The sequence below is a fragment of the Capra hircus genome, chromosome 8, assembly GCF_001704415.2.
Source record: "Capra hircus breed San Clemente chromosome 8, ASM170441v1, whole genome shotgun sequence".
Lineage (NCBI taxonomy): Eukaryota > Metazoa > Chordata > Mammalia > Artiodactyla > Bovidae > Capra > Capra hircus.
This window is the reverse complement of record NC_030815.1, coordinates 112599137-112618578: the sequence shown is the minus strand read 5'-3', so window position 1 is coordinate 112618578 and position 19442 is coordinate 112599137. Positions and strand designations below refer to the sequence as shown.

Genomic DNA, 19442 nt, shown 5'->3' with positions numbered 1-19442 from the left:
TGGGAAAGATTGAGGGCAGGATGAGATGGTTGGATGGCATCACCGACTCAATGGACATGAGTTTGGGTAAACTCTGGGAGTTGGTAATGGACATGGAGGGCTGGCATGCTGCAGTCCATGGGGTCGTAAAGAGTCGGACACGACTGAGCGAGTGAACTGAACCGAAGGGAGCATCTGTGACCCTGTCATCGTCAGTGGGCTGTCCTTGGTCACAGCTGCTACTGCCCAGAAGCATGAGAGCTTCAGCAGCAGGGTGTGGGTTTGCTGGTAATTTCCAATCTGGCACTGGAAATAAAGAGTCTTACTTAAGATCAAAACTGAGCGTCCCTCACGCTTGCCTTTCCGGATCTGCTTCTGTCGCTTGGGTTCTCACTTTCTAAAACAATTACTGTTCTGTTTTGAGTTAAAGATGAATAGCTATCAATGGTTTAATACATTCTCACCTTCAGAAAGCATTTCAGTTTTAATGACAGTTTTCAAGGAGATAACACAAAGATGACCACTGTAGAGCTGAGGCGTTGTAGCAGACAGTCAGGAAAATACTCTGAGCAGGAGCACATTTCCTGATGTTTCCGTATTTTCTCCCCATGAGCTGCTCCCTCCTACTTCCACAACCAGAGGTGTAAGCTCCAGGTTGAGAACTTAATTCCCTTCTCGTTTGATATTTCCAACCTGGAACATTCAATGATCATATAAATTTACTTCACCACTGGAAACACAAGCAAAGTTTAAACACTTAACCACTGGGCATCACTTTGTTTTCCACAAAGAGAACCAAAAGAGTAAGAAATCACGTTTACCTGAAGGAAGAAAATGGCAGCTGCTGCTGGATTCTGCAATGGAAGCCAGATAGCACAGTGTCTGGACTGTTTCTGAAGTTACAGCTGCTCCAGCCCCTGAGGGTTTGTCCATTATCTCCATGGAAAGACAAGGTGAACCGTTTATTCTCCTTAAGAACCCTTAAGGTTCCCCCTAAGGGTCTCCGGTTGCTTCTGTGGAGTTGTGTGTAAGCCACCATAGGACTGAAAGGGCAGCCAGCCTGGCTCGGTGAGAACAGTGGCGTAGAGACGGTGGCTCAGGCCCACGTCTCCCGTTTGGGCAGATACAGACAGCGAAGCGGATGGGCATGGAGTCTGCCTTCACCAATGAGCTAACTAACAGGAAAGGTTACAAACGATGCTCTCATTTCACCTTTGAACTCACTTTACAGCAATAACATTAATAAACCGTGAAGGAAAAAAATAAGCAAAAGGCTGATGAAACAAAGGAAACCAACGTGCTAAATATCCAAACTGATTTTATTCTATTCCAGCTCCGGGGAGAACTGGAGACTTCAGATGCCACGGGATTCTCCTAGTTCAGGTTTTAGAATGCACTCTTCATTTTGGCTGATAACCTGCTGTAATATTCAGGACGGAGAAAGCAAAAGATATGAGTAATTATAATACCCACAGCCTTGCTTCAATTTTTTCATATTGTACAAATTCACAAAGCTATATTAAAAAGGAAAAAAATGGTTCATTTCTCTGATACAGAACATGCAATCTTGCACTCACGGTGCAGGGGGTCTGTAAAAAAGGGACGTCTAGAATATGCCACTGCAGTCGCCTGGGCCTGACATTCCATGGCATCGCCAGCAAGAACTAGCACCGCCCTTTAACCCTCTGAAAAGGCCAACGCTTGATAAAGCCTGCTTTTTACTCCAGCATCAGTGACCAGCAGTTTAAAAACTATATGCAGAATAAGGAAACTTCAGTTATATAACTAACTTCCAGTCACATAACTACCTTTAAGTCTGAGGCACTAGTAATCTGTATCCATATATTAAAGAACTAGATACTGTCAAGCTATTTTCCAGGTTTTATCAATGATTTTTCAGTCACTTTTCCTTTCCACTGTACTTAATCCTGTTGCCTAATATGCTATTCTTTCCTGAACAAATGAAACTATTTTGCAGCAATAACTATTGTTCTTCTTTGTGAAACCAATTATAAACTTTTTTATTCAGACTGAGCTACAAAGTCTGATTTGCTCAGTCACTTCACAATTTGGGTTAATTCTGAGTTAGGAAAGGACTTCCCACCTCCAGCCACACACTGAGGCGCTAAGCTGAGGCCTGAATCCAGACACACAAGAGGGAGTGCTAGCCTGATCCTGCTGGGGTCTGGGGACACCCTGTTCCTGCCTCACACACACCCTGACATTCACTTCCTAGAGTCACTGTCACTCACACACAAATGCTTCTGGAAGACCTCAGAGCTTTTAAACAGTGACCAACTTGCTTCTCACCTGTCACTCGGGTGGTTGACAGCTGCTGCTGCTGCTCAGTCTCTTCAGCCGCGTCCGATTCCGCGCGACCCTATGGACTGCAGCCTGCCAGGCTTCTCTGCTCATGGGATCCTCTAAGCAAGAGTACTGGAGTGGGTTGCCATGCCTTCCTCCAAGGGATCTCCAGGACCCAGGGGTTGGACCCGCATCTCCTGTATCTCCGGCACTGCAGGCCAATTCTTTACTACTGGGCCACCAGGCAAGCCCACGTGAGCGGCAGAGTCCACATCATTCTCATCTCAGATAAATCTGACCTAGGATACACTTTATCCTATTCTGACAGTAGAAAGGCACATAACAATTTCACTTAAAGCATTCACATAAAAAATTAATGGAATCTGCAAATAGGGAAACTCCAAATACAAAAAGATCCTTTAGAGAAAATTCTCATCTTTGACATTTTCTTTTAAATTAAGTACAATCCAGTGGATAATAAATAGCAAAATAGCAGCATTTAAAAAAAAAAAAAAACAGGGAAAATTTTCTCAGAGCAGGGCATCTTTGTCTTTATAGAGTCTACACTGAAGAGGCACCCTCCCCATATGCACAGCCGTGACTTACTGACAAGCAAGTCCCTACAGTACTGAGCACAGCAGAGTCCCGAGCATGCCACTGACAGTCAGATGAAGTCACTTAAACAACAGACAGAGCAATAACCCAGGGCAGCATGGCTGAAATTACACTGGTAAAACCAAAACCACTCGAAATGTCAGAAAACTATCTGAAGACCAATACTCATGTGAAAATACGTATTTAACTCTAGGCCCTATTCTCACAGCAAAAGTCACAAAAATAGGATACAGTATTAAACCAATGCATGAATATATCAAAATTGGTTTAACAAATATTTTACTTTTGAGAAACCTATTTCTCTTCCCCCCTGTTCTAATAATTATATTCTTAGATATATCTTGATGAAACATGTAAGCTTTGACTGGGATTGTCTTTGGGTTGTTTTCATGGATATACAAATTTCTCTCCGAAGGTTCTGAACTTGAAATTTATTTACTCTGAGTGTCATGAGCCAGGACAGGTTTAGGGTCAGAGTAACTCCTTACCAGTCACACTCCAACCCGACAGTCTCCCAGCTGCCCAAGGGGCCCTTGTTTCAAACATCCTATTCAGACAGAGCGAACTGCTGCCAAATTTGGAATGACTGCATGATGGATGAGGGTGCGAACTAGACCAAAATGTAGGGCATTTCACATGTCATGAGTCCATGTCCTGCCTAACAGAGGTCTTTTTTATCCTTTTCGGAAGTTGGGGACAAGAGAGCCAAGGAGGCGTATCCGACACGGTGCCGCAGAAGAGGACCACTGACACAGATTTGGAGGAAGGACGCTTCAGTGTTCTGCCAACTCTCAAGAAACTGTCCAGGTACACACAAAGGTTTCCTAGCAGCATTTCAACTCTTTATCTTTTTCCGTTACCACTGCATGTCCACAGCCCAATAGGAGTGGCACTCACAGTGACCCTGCAGCTCTCGCTCGAAAGATGGCCAGCTGCACAGCTGGGAATCCACTGCGCTTAGAAAGGGAGGTCTATGTGTGGGTGTGCAAGTGTGAGCGCGAGTTCGCTCTTCGTAGCCACAGTATTTGTGTAGAACACATGTTCTCATGATCACAGAACTCTGATTTAAACGGTGCCAATCTGTCCAGTATGGCTGAAAGCAGTAAACACCACGGCATTTGTGTTTGAATTTCATTCTCTTTGCCTGTTTTCTTTTCAAAATTAATTATCATTAAAATGTATCATGGTACCTATTTGTCAGCAAGCCACTCAAAAAGATGCCCTTGAAAATATTCCCAAGCAGCTTTTCCTTCTTCTGCTGCCCTCTGGAAGCAAAAACAGATCCACCTAACACAAGAAAATATTTTCCAGAGCTTCAGCTGTGTCTTAACAGTTAAAACTCAGCTAATTTCCAAGTTCTGTGTTCCCACCTTCTCCACAGCCTTTCAAACCTTCTGAAATGACAAGCTTCTTCAGTGGTGTGTTTCACTCCTGGGAAAAGAGCAATTACATGGATACTTGGGTACTCTAGACAAAACCGGGCAGTGAAGATGGGCCTGGGGTCCCAGCCATCCAGACATACTGCAAGGAGTCCCCGTCGTCCAGAAGGCTTGCTTCCTGAGGAGTAAGGAAAAAGCTGTCAATCAACACCAGTCTAGGCAACAGTTATAAAGCCAAGCATTGAATTACAAAGTTTGGTCCCTGCAGTCTTTTGTTTTATGATACTTTCTGTGTCGCACACATCTCCTTTGCGCATTTAAAAATTGAAAAGAAATAAGTAGCAAACATAGCTATCATCTTGTTGCTCTGTATCCATTTCCCTGTAGGCTTTCTCCTGAGGCAGTAAAGAAAAATTTCTCTGAATGTTGATCAGTAAGGCCAGTGCTCACTAGCACAGAGCTGGACAGTGAAGCAGAACACAGAGCAAGCGGCACAAACAGAATTTAAAAGGCAAACAGGTTCTGCCCTTTCAAACACAGTCCTCGCTGAAAGACTCAGGGGCTGGCCTGAAGATGGAGGCAGCCTTATTACAGCTCAAGTCACTACGTTCACCTAAAATGCACTCCTACTTGGTGAGTACGAGCTTCCAAGCTGGAGAAGACAGAAGCAGGAAGGCAGGGGCGTCCCCGTTTGTCTGCACCATGCCCCATGGTATCTGTGCAGATGCTGAGACAGTTCCACCTCCCAGCTTCCAGTTACCCAACATTAGCAAAGAGAAATGTGAAAAGAGCTGGGGAATGCCTGATATTTTTGCTTTAAAATTGAACAATATTTATCCCTAAAAATTCCAAAGGACAAGTTGCCATTCTAACGATATTAAAATCAGTAACATATATTCTATGCACAAGGTAGAAAACCAGAAACCTAAATTTTGGTAAGCCTCCCATTTGAATGAGTTGAAGGCCAGGAAGATGGAACACCAGTAGACACAGGAGTGGTTTTCATGAATTTTACACTGGGAAATACGAAACCAAAATTATCCACGTGTCACTGTGCGTCACGGAGCCCAGTGGGATCACATGCAGCTTCTGTAACCATTCTCTAGCTCTGATGGCCTCACTTTCGAAAAGTGAAGACTTTTAATCCATGGGGTAATAAACTTATGAACTTCTTATTTAATTCTGGATGGAGTACTTTTATTTTACTTTATAGTACCTCTATCTACCGAAACAAAGCCCTTCACATAAAATACATTTTCTTTTTCACCTAGAAAAGACATCTTCGGTCATCTCAAATTTTCTGAAATTTTCATGAAATCCTAAAACAAATCTGTATGGATTCCAGCACAAATGTCACGATAAACTGGAGAAAAATCACAGCTGTAGCTTTGTTTCCACGGCTCCCAGAAGTTAGGGAACTCTCAGGCAAGTTATCCTGTGACGAAAGGTTAGCTGCATTTTGTTCAGGCTGCCAGAAGACCCTCACCAGTGAAGGTGAAGGGTCTGGAGCCTGTCCTGACTCTTTTTCAGAGAGGATGTCATGTCTGAAGGTGGTGAATCGAGGGGACTGTGGTCAGGACAGACATTGTCCTGATTTGGAGAATGAGGACATTCCACTGGAACCCATGACTGGTAATTCTAGTATTCTATTGCCCAGTGTAAAATTCATGAAAATTCACTGTCTACTGGTGTTTAATCACCTTCCTTTCCTTCAATTCATTAAAATGGGAGGCCTGCCATAAGTTGGAGAAAGGACATGCATTTCTTCCTCACAATTCTCCAAGCAGCAAGCCCTTAGGTCTCTTGGGTTGAGCTGTTTGGGGTCTATGAGAGTAAATTTGTAGAGAAAATCTTTACAGAGCTGGTGCTTGCCAATGACACACAGCAAACTGGGCAGGTTCTGTGTAACAACCATCTCTCTTCTCTGGACAGTAACATGAAACAGCTCAGAAGACAGGTGATGTGGTCCCCCACTCGAAAAAGCAGCACTGTGAAGAGGGAGGCGGCTGGTGAGTGAGTGCACCTCCGCTCTCCCGCAGAGCCATCCTGGGCAGCCCCCTGCACCTCCGCTCTCCCACAGAGTCATCCTGGGCAGCCCCCTGACCCCGTGCCACTTTCCTCTGGCCTCAACTACTTCCCTTTGCCGTGAAGGTCATGTCACAATAGACAACAGTTTTTTGTTGTTGTTGTCGTTTCCTTTTCTAGGTTACAGTCATGAAACACAGACAAACACATTTCAGACTATATGGAATTACAAAGTGTAGAGGCTGGAAACCCTCTGCTCTCCACGTTCATTTTATGGACGATGGGAGCCTAAGCTAAAAGTGGGGGAGTGATTCCTAACAGAATACAGCCTCCCAGCTCCCCACTGAGAGCTCCATCAGCTACACCATGACCCTCTGGGACAGTCAGCCTCCCTCCACCGTATCAAGGTGTTCATGGCCAACCCTAACCCTGGCCAGCAGTCACTCACCTCAGGCCCCAAGACAACTGGTGAAAAGTGCAAGTCAATCTACCGCTTTTAGTTTAAATTCTGATCGCCTTTATACATTCTGTGGGGACTCAGGTTGGGGGAAATGCAATAATCCTCAATAGACTACAAGGGAGTCTGTAAGTCATGACCCTTCTGAATTCAGAAGAACACTGAATCCTTCTCCTTTTATGAATTGTCACATCTGTATTAAGACCATGGCCACTTGGGGAAGTTAGGCATTTTTCAGGCCTCAAACACAGGTGAGCTGCAAACACATCTGAGGGCAGACTCCCCCCTCCATGCTGAAGACTGATACCATGTCTCAAATTAGTTTATCTCAAGGGCAGACAAAATACTTCTATCACATTAACTTTACAAACTCTTATAGCAAGTCGTCAGTGCAGGGTCAGAGAAAACAAGATGCTATAGTGCTTATAATCTTGGTTCTCAAAGAGAACCCTGAAAAGGTATCTTCCCTTCTCCCTTCACTACCCCAGAAACACCCTCTCCACAGAGGAGACAGTGAAAATAAACATTCCTTAGTTCCTTGAGGAAAAAACTTCCTGAGATCAGGCTTGAGATACTGACTCCAAGGGGAAGAAACACACCACCCCTGCTATCATCAGAAGCAAAGAAAACACAGAATCACTACCAAGCAGACCTCTAGGACATTAGTTAGGATCTAGTCCCTCCCTCAATTCAAAAAACTGAAGCTCTTTCTTGGGCACAAAGCTGCCCCAACGCATCTCCTTAGAAAGGTCTCGAAACAATTTGAACAAAATTTAGGCAAAAATCTTTTAGCTTAAATGAGTGTCAAACGGCTGCGAAGATCCTGTAGAGAAGTCCTGCTCCCTCTCGGCTCGGTGAAGGCCTCCAGGAAGCGCACAGCCTTCCTTTCTAGGGAGGGGAGATCGCAGTCCCCCCAGGGCCCCTGCGGACCTGACTGGTCAGCTGGCATCAAAGCTCTGGACCCACGCAGAGCCCTCAGGCTATTTCAACGCAGGGAAACAGCAGAGGTGTAAAAGCACTTTCTGATGGAACGTTTAGAATGCCAATTTCTCCTCTTTTTACAGTAATAAGCCAACCGGGAAGCACTTGGTGTACAGAGTTGCCTTTCCTGGCAGCCAGAAGCCGCACCTCAGGAGAGCCGGCACAGGCCCACGGGCCGGGTCTGGCAGCCCTCCGACGCGGGCGCCCCTGCGGCTCTCTCCCGCCCCGAGTTGCTTTGGAAGGCAGGGTCCCCCAGCTCGGTCCCTCCCCAGGACCTCACAGGCGCGCCTCACAGACAGCCCTCCCGGGCCCGCGGCCGCGCACCTGGCCGGGGTGCCCCGTGTCCGTCAGGCGGGGCCCTGCGGCCCCTGGCCGGGCGCCTGCGTGGCCTTCTTGCAGGTGTACAGCCACTTGATGATGCGCGCGTTCCTCTCGACCACCGAGGTGGCGCTGGGCACCTGCTCCGCCAGCTCCTCCTCCTGCAGCCCCTCGTCGTCCCCGCTGCGCCGGGAGAAGCCGCTGTCGGAGGTGGCCACGCTCACGCTGCGGACCTTGAGGGCGCCGCGGTCCGACTCGGCCGAGAAGTTCTCCCGCCCGAGCGCCTCCACCACGTCGGGCTCCAGGCCGCAGTACCGGAAGAAAGTGTCCGATTCGGCCAAGGACGCGGAGTAGCGCGAGCTGAGGTCCGACTGCGAGCGCTGCAGCCCCCGGCGCCTCGCCCCCAGCAGCTCCGCGCCGCGGGGCGCAGCCGAGACCCCGGGGGGCGTCCCGACGGACCCGGCGGGCGCGGGGGGCGTGGAGGGGCCAGGCTCGGCCCGGGCGGGCCCCTGGGCCCTGACCCCCCACTCCGCTCCCACCCGGGCAGCGCCGGGAGGCTCGGGCGTCTTGTCCTTGCTCGGCCCCTGGAAGAGCTTCTTCACCAGGCTTGCCCTGGGGCTGTCGGCTCCCGACGCGCGGGCGAACTCGCACTTCTGACGGTAGATGACCAGCGAGTCCGGCCTCAGCGGCTTCCGCGCTATAGCCCTGCGCACCCCGGGCCCCGGGACGCACGCCTGCCCTCCGGTCGCCTCGGGGCTGCTGCCCCCGCCAGCCGGGCCTGGGCCGGCCCCGGGCGGGCCGCGCACGTACTTGGCGCGGTCGGCCGCCAGCCTCTCCACCGCGCTCCTGCGAGCCGGGCCAGCCGCGTCCGGGGCCGCGGGGGTCCCGGAGTCTCGAGACCAGAGCCGCGCGCTCACGGGCGCGTCCAGAGCGCGCATCCTCCAGGCCCGGCCCGCCGCGGAGACGCTCTCGGGCTGCGCGCGGTCGTCCGCGGACCAGCTCCGGAGTCGGTTCCGTGTGAGCAGCGGCGCCCCGGGGCCCGGCCGCCCGGGGCGGGGGCAGAGTCCGCTCGGACCGGCGCGCCGCCCGCCGGGCCCGCCCCTCCCGGCCCGCCCTCTCCTCGCGCCGGGCCCGCCAGCCCGTTCCGGGTCCCGCGGGGCTTCGCGCGGCCCCGCTCCGGGGTCAGGGCCGAGCCCCGCGCGCGCGCAGGGCAGAGGGGCGGGGAGGGGCCGCGCCGGTGCGGGCCCGCGGGCCCAGCGCCCCTTCCCGGCCGCGGGCGCGCCCCGCTCCGACGCCGGCACTTCCGGAGCGGGGAGGGCAGAGCGGCCCCGGCGCCACCCCCCGGCCCCGGCAGGTGTCTCCTGCCCTTTGAATTCTTAAAGTGACCTCGGGATGTTTGAAAAGTGGCTTTGATTTCCTGGAGCGCTCTTGCAGGGCACCCCTCCTACACGGTAGGAAAGGAAAGGCTAGGACGCGCCGCAGGACAGGTCCGTCTGTGTGTCAGGCAGAAGGGAACCAGGAACCGGGACTGGGTCCAGGCTCAGCCAGATGGCCTGCGGTGGCCCGACCAGACTGGACCGTCTGGTGCCGGGGCTCGCGAGAGAGCAGCGGCTGCGGAGGCAAGGCTCAGGGATTCGGGAAAACCCTGAACACATTCCCAGAAGACTGCTGTTTCCACCGTAATCAGTGTAACACGGAAACCACGGGTTCACCAGGGGAGTGAATCAGTCTAGGAATGCTGAAAAAGTCTAAGGGAAAACGTTGCCAAAATTCCATTCTTTCAAAAGTTGGACGGAGGACTAACAGTATCTGCCAGACAGTGATACGTCCACGTTATCTCCTGTGAAAGCCAACTCCATAAGACGCTGACCTTTTGAGGGGGTGGTTGAGTGCGCCTGGTGCGGGGCAACACCGCACCACCTGGGGGCAGACAGAAGGTTGCCTTAGGTCCTGTTTTTTGTTTGTTAACAGAAATGCCAATGGGCACAACGGGACTGGTGGTGAGTGAGCAGGGGCAGAAGCTCAATGATTTCAAACAGGTTTGGCAAACTGCACCCACTGACCACCAACCACCCAGAATCCCAGCAGATGCCAAGTGGGTCTTCAGACCTGGGGTTTCTCTGAGGTTATATTCTAAAGTCAGTGATAGAAATGCAAGAAACCAGGTCTCCTGAGAACCAGGCTACCCAGTTAGTGTCACCAGAAAATGCCACACTGACGTGAAAAAATGCCTGTGGTCCTGAAGCTGGCAGAGAGAGAGAGAGAGAGAGAGAGAGAGAGAGAGAGAGACGGAGCCTCTGCTAGCTCCAGGGATGGACAGACAGCAAGCTGGTGGTGGGAGGGCCTGGTGGGAGCCCAAAGCCCGGCTTTTGCTCAGGCTGCCTTGTTTATTTCAGGCAGAGAAAACGCGCCTTTCTAATTGCTTAGCCCCAAATGCCTCCTTTCGGTGCTTACACTGGCAGTGCAGAGAGAGAGAACTCGTAAGCATAGGGTATCCGGACTTTGTCTGAGTGGGTCCACCATTTACTAGCTCTACTCCATTGGACAGAAAACAAAGCTCTCAGGGCCTTTGCTCTGTCGTTTGTAAAAATCTTCATTTGTAGAGCTTAGAGCATTCACTGCTTTTTAGGGAGCACCGAATGCGGTCTCTGGCCCGGCTTCTGGAGGGGCTGCCTGGTCGGACTTCTCAGTGTCTCTTGTTAGGGTCAGGCTGCTCCCCTGTGAACTAGACCACATTACTTCCACCTGCTGGGACAGTTATTAATGAGATTGTGCATATAAAGGGCTTAGCACTGTCTGGTACAGATCAAATTTTCTTTTTAAAAATTTTTTTATTTGGAAGACAATTGCTTTACAACACAGACCAACTTTTCAGTAAATAAATGTTTTAACTATGGTGGTTATGATTAGTGGATTATCACATTTTAAATAAGGTTAATGAATTCACATATGAGTATTGAATAAAACTACTATAAAGTTGTATATAAGACATAGATATTAAGATACTGACAAGAAAATTTTCTCCATAAATTTTTCTCACGGCTCAGCTGGTAGCTTAGACTTTGAGCCTCATTTATCCCTGGCATCATCTCCAAATACATGATCAGAGCAGGAATAATGCTTACAGACCCAATGATCCAGAAACTCTCCTCCAGAGAATATGTCCTGTGGAACCAAGAAGAGAGATGTTCACAGTATGAAGATATTCACTGCACACAAGCAGTTGAAATCAACCTACATTCAACAAAAGAAAGAAAGTTAGATAGTGGATGACATACCCATGGGATGGAGCATCACGCGACCATGTATAGTCATGCTTCCATAGGATATTTTATAGAGTGTAAAATGATCAGGACGTATGTGCAATTTTAAAAATAGGACAAATATAGTGGCAGTCTTGAGTAAATAGCTAAATATCATGAAGCCTACAGAGACTAAATCATGAAGAAATAGAAAATCCACATAGACCTATACCTAGTAGGAGATTGAATGAGATATCAGATGCCTCCCATCAGAGAAAAACCTTGTACCTGATTATTGAGTGACAAACTTTTAAAGAAGAACTAACAAATTCTGCTGCTGCTGCTACTGCTGCTGCTAAGTCGCTTCAGTCGTGTCCGACTCTGTGTGACCCCACAGAGGGCAGCCCACCAGGCTCCGCCGTCCCTAAAGTGAAGAGGAGGGAACAGGTGCTAACTGGTCCTATAAGGCCTGCATTACCCCACTTCCCTGGTGGCTCAGAGGTTAAAGCGCCTTCCTGCAATGTGGGAGACCCGGGTTCGATCCCTGGGTCGGGAAGATCCCCTGGAGAAGGAAATGGCAATCCACTCCAGTATTCTTGCCTGGAGAATCCCATGGATGGAGAAGCCTTACATACAGTCTACGGGGTCGCAAAGAGTCGGACATGACTGAGTGACTTCACCTTCACCTTTACCCCATACCAAAATCACACAAAGATAAAATAAGAAATCTACATATTAATATCCCTTATGAACATTAATGTTTATGTTTAACAAAAATTGTTTAACAAAATACTAACAAGCATAATTCAGCAGCATATTGAAAGGATTATCTACAAGTGGGATTTATTTCTGGAATGCAAGGGTGGTTCAGTGTATGAAAATAAAACAATATAATATCAACAGAATGAAGAGAAAGAAAAACATACACGGTCATTACATTTGATTCAAAAAAAGCACTTGACAAAATTCAAGATGCTTTCGAGATAAAAACACGCAACAAACTAAGAATAGAAGGAAATTGCTTCAATGTAATAAAAGTCATCTGTGAGAAAGCCAGAGTGAACATTAAGCCCAACAGCAAGAGACTGAAAGCTTTTTCTCTAAGATTAGACACAGGGAAGGGTGCCTGCCTTCGCCGCTTCTGTCCCGCGCAGTACTGAGTCCAGCCAGAGTAACATGGCGAGAAAAAGACACAAAGCCACCCAGATTAGAAGGGAAGGAGTAAAATCTCCTCTGTTTCCAGATGATGTGATCTTATATGTAGCAAATGCTGAAGATTCCAGAAAAAAAAAAAAAAAAACCTGTTAGAAACATATTCAGGAAAGTAGGAGGATGCAGGTTAACACACAGAAATCAGCTGCACTTATCTGTACTAACTGACCGATCTGAGAAGAAAACTACAAAACAGCTGCATTTACTATGGTCTCCAAATAATGAGCAAAATACCTAGGAATTAAACCAGGAGGTAAAAGACTTATATGATGAAAACTACAAAACACCACTGAAAGAAATTAAAGAAGACATAAATTGAGCTGCATCTCATGTTAATAGTTTGGAAGACTTAATCTTGTTAAAAACCCAATACAACCCCAAATGATCTATAAATTAAATCTAATCCCTATGTAAATCCTAATGATATTTTTGCAGAAATAGGAAAAAAAAAAAACCCTATCCTAAAATTCATCTGAAACATCTAGGAGCCCCAAAGAGCAAAAAAAAAAAAAAAAAAAAAAAAACACTCCTGGTTTTATAACTTACTGCCAAAATAAATCAAAATGTCAGACGTTAACATAAAGACAGATTAAAGACCAGTGGAATAGAATAGACTCTTAAAATAAACCCTCAGATATATGGTTGAATGAATTTTTATAGGGAGTGCCAAGATGAATAAGGAAGGGATAGTCTTTGCAACAAATGGTGCTAGATAAACTGGCTATCCTCATGCAAAGGAATGCAGCTGGACTCTTACCTAACTCCATATAAAAAAAATTACATCAGATTGGATCAAGAACCTAAACATAAGACCTAACACAGTACAAATCGTCAAAGAAGACATAGGACCAAACTTTATAACATTGAAATTGGCAGCGATTCTTGGATACGACACCAAAGGCAGAGGCAACAACAACAAAAACAAATTGAAATTCATAAAAGTGCTTTAAAATGTGTGCGTCAGCATCACTATTCACAGACTAACGTGGCCCCACAGAATGGGGAGAATGCTTGCCAGCCGCGCACCTGACACGGAATTAATAACCAGGGTATATAGGAAACTCCTAAAATTCAGCAACACAAAAACCCAACTCAAAAGCGGACCATAAATTTAGACAGTTCTCCAAAAAAGATTACACAAATTGTCAATAAGCATATGAAAAGATGTTCAGTATCAGTTATCATTAGGAAAGCGTAAATCTGAACTACAAAGATATACCACTTCATGCCCATTAGGAAGGCGACTATCAAGAAAGAAAGGGCAGGCAGAAAGCAGCACGTGCGGGTGACGCTTTGGAGACACCGGGACCCTGTGCACTCTTGGTATACAATGATGAGACCTCCGTGGAAAAAAATTACAACTAGAGTTACCCTGTGTCCCAGCGATTACACTTCTGGTTGTATATCCAAAAGAAATGAAGCAAGATCTTGAGGAGATATTTGTATACCAAGTTCATAGTAACGTTGTTCACAATAGCTAAAATATTGAAGCAACCCAAGAGTCCTTCAGTAGATAAATGAATCAGCAAAATGTGTATATGTCCAACAGAATATCACTCAGCCTGAAAAAGGAAGAGATCGTTGCAGCGGACTGCAGCAATGGACGACCATGAAGACGGCAGGCCAAGTGAGACAGGCCAGCTACGAAAAGCCGAATGCAGTGTGCCTCCACTTACGGAGTCACTTAGGGGAGTCAAACAATTGTGGAGACAGAAATTTCAATGGTGGTCGCCCGAGCTAGGGGAGGGGATTCTGGGGAGTGATTGTTTAACGGGTCGGGTTTCAGTCTTACAAGATAGAAAGAGTTATGGAGATGGATGGTGGTGATCGTTGCAGGACAATGTGAATACATTTAACATCACTGAACTGAACACTTGAAATGGTTAAGACGTTAATTGTCATGTTATACGAGTAACGAGAAATATTTTACCATAATAAAAAAGTGGAAAAAAGCAAAACCTGTGATACAATCATACCATGGGCTATTACTCAGAAATAGGAATAAACTGATCCGCCCAACTTGCGTGAATCTACAGTGAACTGTGTTGGAAAAAGGCCCACCCTGAAAGTGCGCACATGCGTGGTTCCATTTGTGCAGCATTCTCACAACGACAAAACTGAAGCGATGACCACATTGGCGGTGCCAAGGCTAAGGGAAGGAGTGGGAGAGACGTGGGGCTGAGCACAACATGGCAGGATGCGCCGCCGCTGCGGTGGCGGGAACGTTCTGCGTCTGCGCTGTGTGACTGTCAGCATCCTGGTCTTCAAATGTTATTATGGTTTTGCAAATACCACCATTGGCATAAACTGGGTCAGGGACACCCTGCATATCTCTGTATTTTTTCTTATATCTGCATGTGATGCTATCTTTTTATCTCAAAATATGTCTAACAATTAAACTAGAGCAGCAGTGTGAACCAGTGAATGAATGAATCTGTGTATCAGTTGTTCCAGGCCTTCAGGTTCTGAGCATGTTGCAGAGCATGCTGTTTATGTGGAGCACGGTCACTGGCACTTGCTGTGAGCGGGACACCGTTCCAGCTGCCAAGATACAGCAAAAAACATGCTAAAAAATACACACAAGCCGCACTTCAGTCTACGCATTTTTTCACAAGTCGATTGACTCTTGGTGCTTCTGCCTTGATGATCAGTGTTCCGAGTGTCTCCATGTGTTCCTGGGCCAATTCCGCCTCTTCTAGTTAAGCCTGTTTTACTTCAATATATTCACAACCACGAAAAAGTTACTACGGCATTTTGCTCTCTGTTGTGTTTAATTACAGGGGCTCCCTGACTTATCAACACCTAGATTCAACGGACTAGATCTGATAGAGTGCCTGAAGAACTATGGATGGAGGTTCGTGACATCGTACAAGAGGCAGCAATCAAGACCATCCCCAAGAAAAAGAAATGCAAAAAGGCAAAATGGTTGTCTGAGAAGAGCTTACAAATAGGTGAGGAAAAAAAAGAGAAGTGAAAGCAAAGGAGAAAAGGAAAGACACACCCATTTGGAGAGGAGAGTTCCAAAGAACAGCAAGGCGAGATGAGAAAGACTTCCTCAGCGATCAATGCAAAGAAACAGAGAAAAACAATAGAATGGGAAAGACTCGAGATTTCTTCAAGAAAATTAGGCATACCAAGGGAATATTTCATGCAAAGATGGGCACAATAAAGGACAGAAATGGTATGGACTTAATAGAAGCAGATATTAAGAGATGGCAAGAATACACAGACGAAACACAAAATAGATCTTTATGACCAAGATAACAAAGACGGTGTGATCACTCACCTAGAGCCAGACATCCTGGAATGTAAAGTCAAGTGGACCTTAGGAAGCATCACTACAAACAAAGCTAGTCGAGGTGATGAAATTCCAGTTGAGCTATTTCAAATCCTGAAAGATGATGCTGTGAAAGTGCTGCACTCAATATGCCAGCAAATTTGGAAAACTCAGCAGTGGCCCTAGGACTGGAAAAAGTCAGTTTTCATTCCAGTCCCAAAGAAAGGCAATGCCAAAGACTGCTCAAACTACCGCATAGCTGCACTCATCTCACACACTAGTAAAGTAATGCTCAAAATTCTCCAAGCCAGGCTTCAACAGTACATGAACCATAAACTTCCAGATGTTCAATCTGGATTTCAAGAAGACGGAACCAGAGATGAAACTGCCAACATCCTTTGGATCATCGAAAAAGTGAGAGAGTTCCAGAAAAACATCTACTTCTGCTTTATTGACTATACCAAAGCTTTTGACTGTGTGGATCACAAGAAACTGTGGAAAATTCTTCAAGAAATGGGAATACCAGACTACCTGACCTGCCTCTTGAGAAATCTGTATGCAGGTCAGGAAGCAACAGTTAGAACTGGACATGGAACAACAGACTGGTTCCAAATAGGAAAAGGAGTACGTCAAGGCTGTATATTGTCACCCTGCTTATTTAACTTATATGCAGAGTACATCATGAGAAACGCTGGGCTGGAAGAAACACAAGCTGGAATCAAGACTGCCAGGAGAAATATCAATAAGCTCAGATATGCAGATGACACCACCCTTATGGCAGAAAGTGAAGAACTAAAGAGCCTCTTGATGAAAGTGAAAGAGGAGAGTGAAGAAGCTGGCTTAAAGCTCAACATTCAGGAAACTAAGATCATGGCATCTGATCCCATCACTTCATGGCAAATGGATGGGGAAACAGTGGCAGACTTTAATCTCTTGGGCTCCAAAATCACTGCAGATGGTGACTGCAGCCATGAAATTAAATGACGCTCGCTCCTTGGAAGGAAAGCTGTGACCAACCTAGACAGCATACTAAAAAGCAGAGACATTACTTTGGCAACAAAGGTCTGTCTAGTTAAAGCTATGGTTTTTCCAGTGGTCATGTATGGATGTGAGAGTTGGACCATAAAGAAAGTTGGGCACTGAAGAACTGATGCTTTTGAAGACTCTTGAGAGTCCCTTGGACTGCCAGGAGATCCATCCAGTCAATCCAAAAGGAAATCAGTCCTGAATATTCATTGGGAGGACTGATGTTGAAGCTGAAGCTCCAGTACTTTGGCTACCTAATGCAAAGAACTGACTCATTGGAAAAGACCCTAATCCTGGAAAAAATTGACGGTGGAAGGAGAAGGGGAAGACAGAGGATGAGATGGTTGAATGGCATCATTGACTCGATGGCCATGAGTTTGAGTAAACTCCGGGAGTTGGTGATGGACAGGGAAGTGTGTCGTACTGCAGTCCATGGGGTTGCAGAGAGTTGGACTCTGTTGAGCCACTGAACTGACTTTAAAAATTATTAGCTTATTCTATCCTGAGCATAAGAGAACTTGAAAAGGGTCCATTTCTGCTGTAGTGAGACATTCCCCCCATAGACACACTGCTTGAAATCATCCTGTTTAATCATAGTGCTAGTGATGTTACTAGCACAGCAGCTTACACCACTCAGCCAAAGCCACACACTATTAATATGATAGTTCTATTTGCTGCTGACACATATGGAATTGTCACAGCTTCAGCTGCTTATGGACTAAAACAGTGGTTGTGGCTGATTACCCATAATATATACACTTTCTTTTCCTAGTTAGGTACATCTAGGTCATTCCCTGCTCTGTGCTTCAGAAGAAGGTGGAGGACAAAAGAAAGGCAGATGTAGAAGACACCTCCTGGCATTTGGGGATCAGCAGCTCAGCCCTGGATAAAGGGGCTGTTGGAGAGGAGGTGGAATGAGCTCAGTTCAAAGACAATAAAGCCGGTTCGGAGCAGCACATGATGCTGTTAAGAGTCACACTTTCCTGCCCCTTTCTACTCCAGACTTGATCAGAACCTCCTGGACCTGGACTGGAAGATGCATCAGAAAGGGACTTGGAGGCTAGTAACGGTGGGTGTCTTGGTCCTGCCCGTCTCCTTCCAGCTGAGTGCTGGAGACTGGCTGGTGGGGCAAGGATGAGACGAAGCTGTGACAGGCTTGGGCTCTGAGGGCAGAAGAGCCCAGGAGACTGTCTCTTGGTCTGTGTGTCCTCCCTAGAGACCGTATCTTGGCAGGGCACATGCTTCACTGAGCAGGGCCTCAGAGCTGGACCTGGACCCCGAGGGCTGAGGCAGGACTCAGCAAAAAGCGGCACAGATAGATGACCAGAGGCCAGAGGGGGCAAGGCAGGCAATGACAACCTGAAACCCACTTGCCACCCAGCCTGGGAGCCTGGTGGGACCCTGTGTAAATGAGTGGGCACAGCATGCAAACCAAGGGAGCAAAAAGAGCTGGAATTGTTCCTGCAAATATCAGGGACTAAATGGACACTTGTTAGCAAGATTTGTTATCATAAACATTCTAAAACTCCTCTCAAGACAGAGAATTTTGGTTATAAACCATAGAGTTACAAAATTTAATTTATCTCGCATTCAAATACATGTTTAAAGTTAAGGATTGTGTCAATTTTTAAAATGAATCTCTTATTTGAGTAGAAAGTAAATTATAGAATAATATGTACATTTTGATATCAAAATAACTTTAAAAGAATAGAAAACGATATGCTATTTTGCATGCAAAACTATAAAAATAATAGAAAAATAGAAAAAAATATAGAAAAATATGGTATAAATGTACCCTAAATTTATCATAGAAGTTTCCTCTAAGGAGGGGCGGAATGGGACAGGAGCTTCAACTATAGCTACAATGTTTGTTTTTAGAAAAAAAAGTATTTAAGGTAAGCATTAAAATATGTAGGCTTCACTTTCTCCCCCTCTTTTTTGCTCTCAGATAAGCCTTTAGCGTTAAGTGCTGATGTATCATCCACTAGTTTTTTTCCTCGGTTGCAGCTGATATTGATGATGGGGCAGTGTGAGTGTCTAAAGATGTGTTAAGGTAAGGTGAAGGTAAAGTCGCTCAGTCGTGTCTGACTCTTTGCAACCCCATGGGCTGTAGCCTACCAGGCTCCTCTGTCCATGGGATTTTCCAGGCAACAGTACTGGAGTGTGTTGCCATTTCCTTCTGCAGGGGATCTTCCCGACCCAGGGACTGAACCCGGGTCTCCCGCATCGCGGGCAGACGTGTTACCATCTGAGCCCCAGGGAGTCCAGAGGTGTGTTGGATTATATAGTTTATCAGGTATTTCTCATCTTAAAGAGAAACCAGAACCCAATCTCTTTTTCATTTTTAAATGTTTTCCTTTAAACTCCTTCTGTGGAGTTTGTCAGCACTACCCGCAACAGGAAAAAGGGTGGCATGTGTCCTGATGTTGGGGAGAGGCTGTTTTCTTTTGCTTGGTCCCGTCCTGCACTGCACTGTTCTCTCTGGAGTTAAAGGGCCCCTTCCAGGTCTGGCTCTTGCTGTGTTCGCCTCCATGTGTATTTCAGCCAGCCAACCAGCCAGCTCCTCTTTACACACGGCCCTCAGTGCTGGTTTTCTGCCTCCTTTCTCCACGAGGCTCCCCTCTCAC

General features: G+C 46.7%; 1 protein-coding gene across 4 annotated transcripts; it reads right to left on the bottom strand.

Moving 5' to 3' along the window:
- FAM110C (family with sequence similarity 110 member C) lies at positions 445-9132 on the bottom strand. 4 transcript variants are annotated; one of them, XM_018052745.1, is made up of 4 exons: positions 8065-9132; positions 2290-4455; positions 801-1399; positions 445-672 (listed from the first exon to the last, which is right to left on the bottom strand). In XM_018052745.1, the coding sequence occupies exon 1, from the start codon at positions 8994-8996 to the stop codon at positions 8088-8090; it is 909 nt and encodes a 302-aa protein (XP_017908234.1). In that variant the 5' UTR covers positions 8997-9132; the 3' UTR covers positions 445-672; positions 801-1399; positions 2290-4455; positions 8065-8087. The 4 variants fall into 4 exon arrangements, with proteins under 4 accessions (XP_017908234.1, XP_017908236.1, XP_017908233.1 ...); XM_018052747.1 differs by having other exon boundaries at positions 801-1396; XM_018052744.1 differs by having other exon boundaries at positions 801-4455.

What these genes read in the sequence shown, in the direction of transcription:
- FAM110C (XM_018052744.1), bottom strand. Translation starts at nt 8,996, where the DNA reads ATGCGCGCTCTGGACGCGCCCGTGAGCGCGCGGCTCTGGTCTCGAGAC.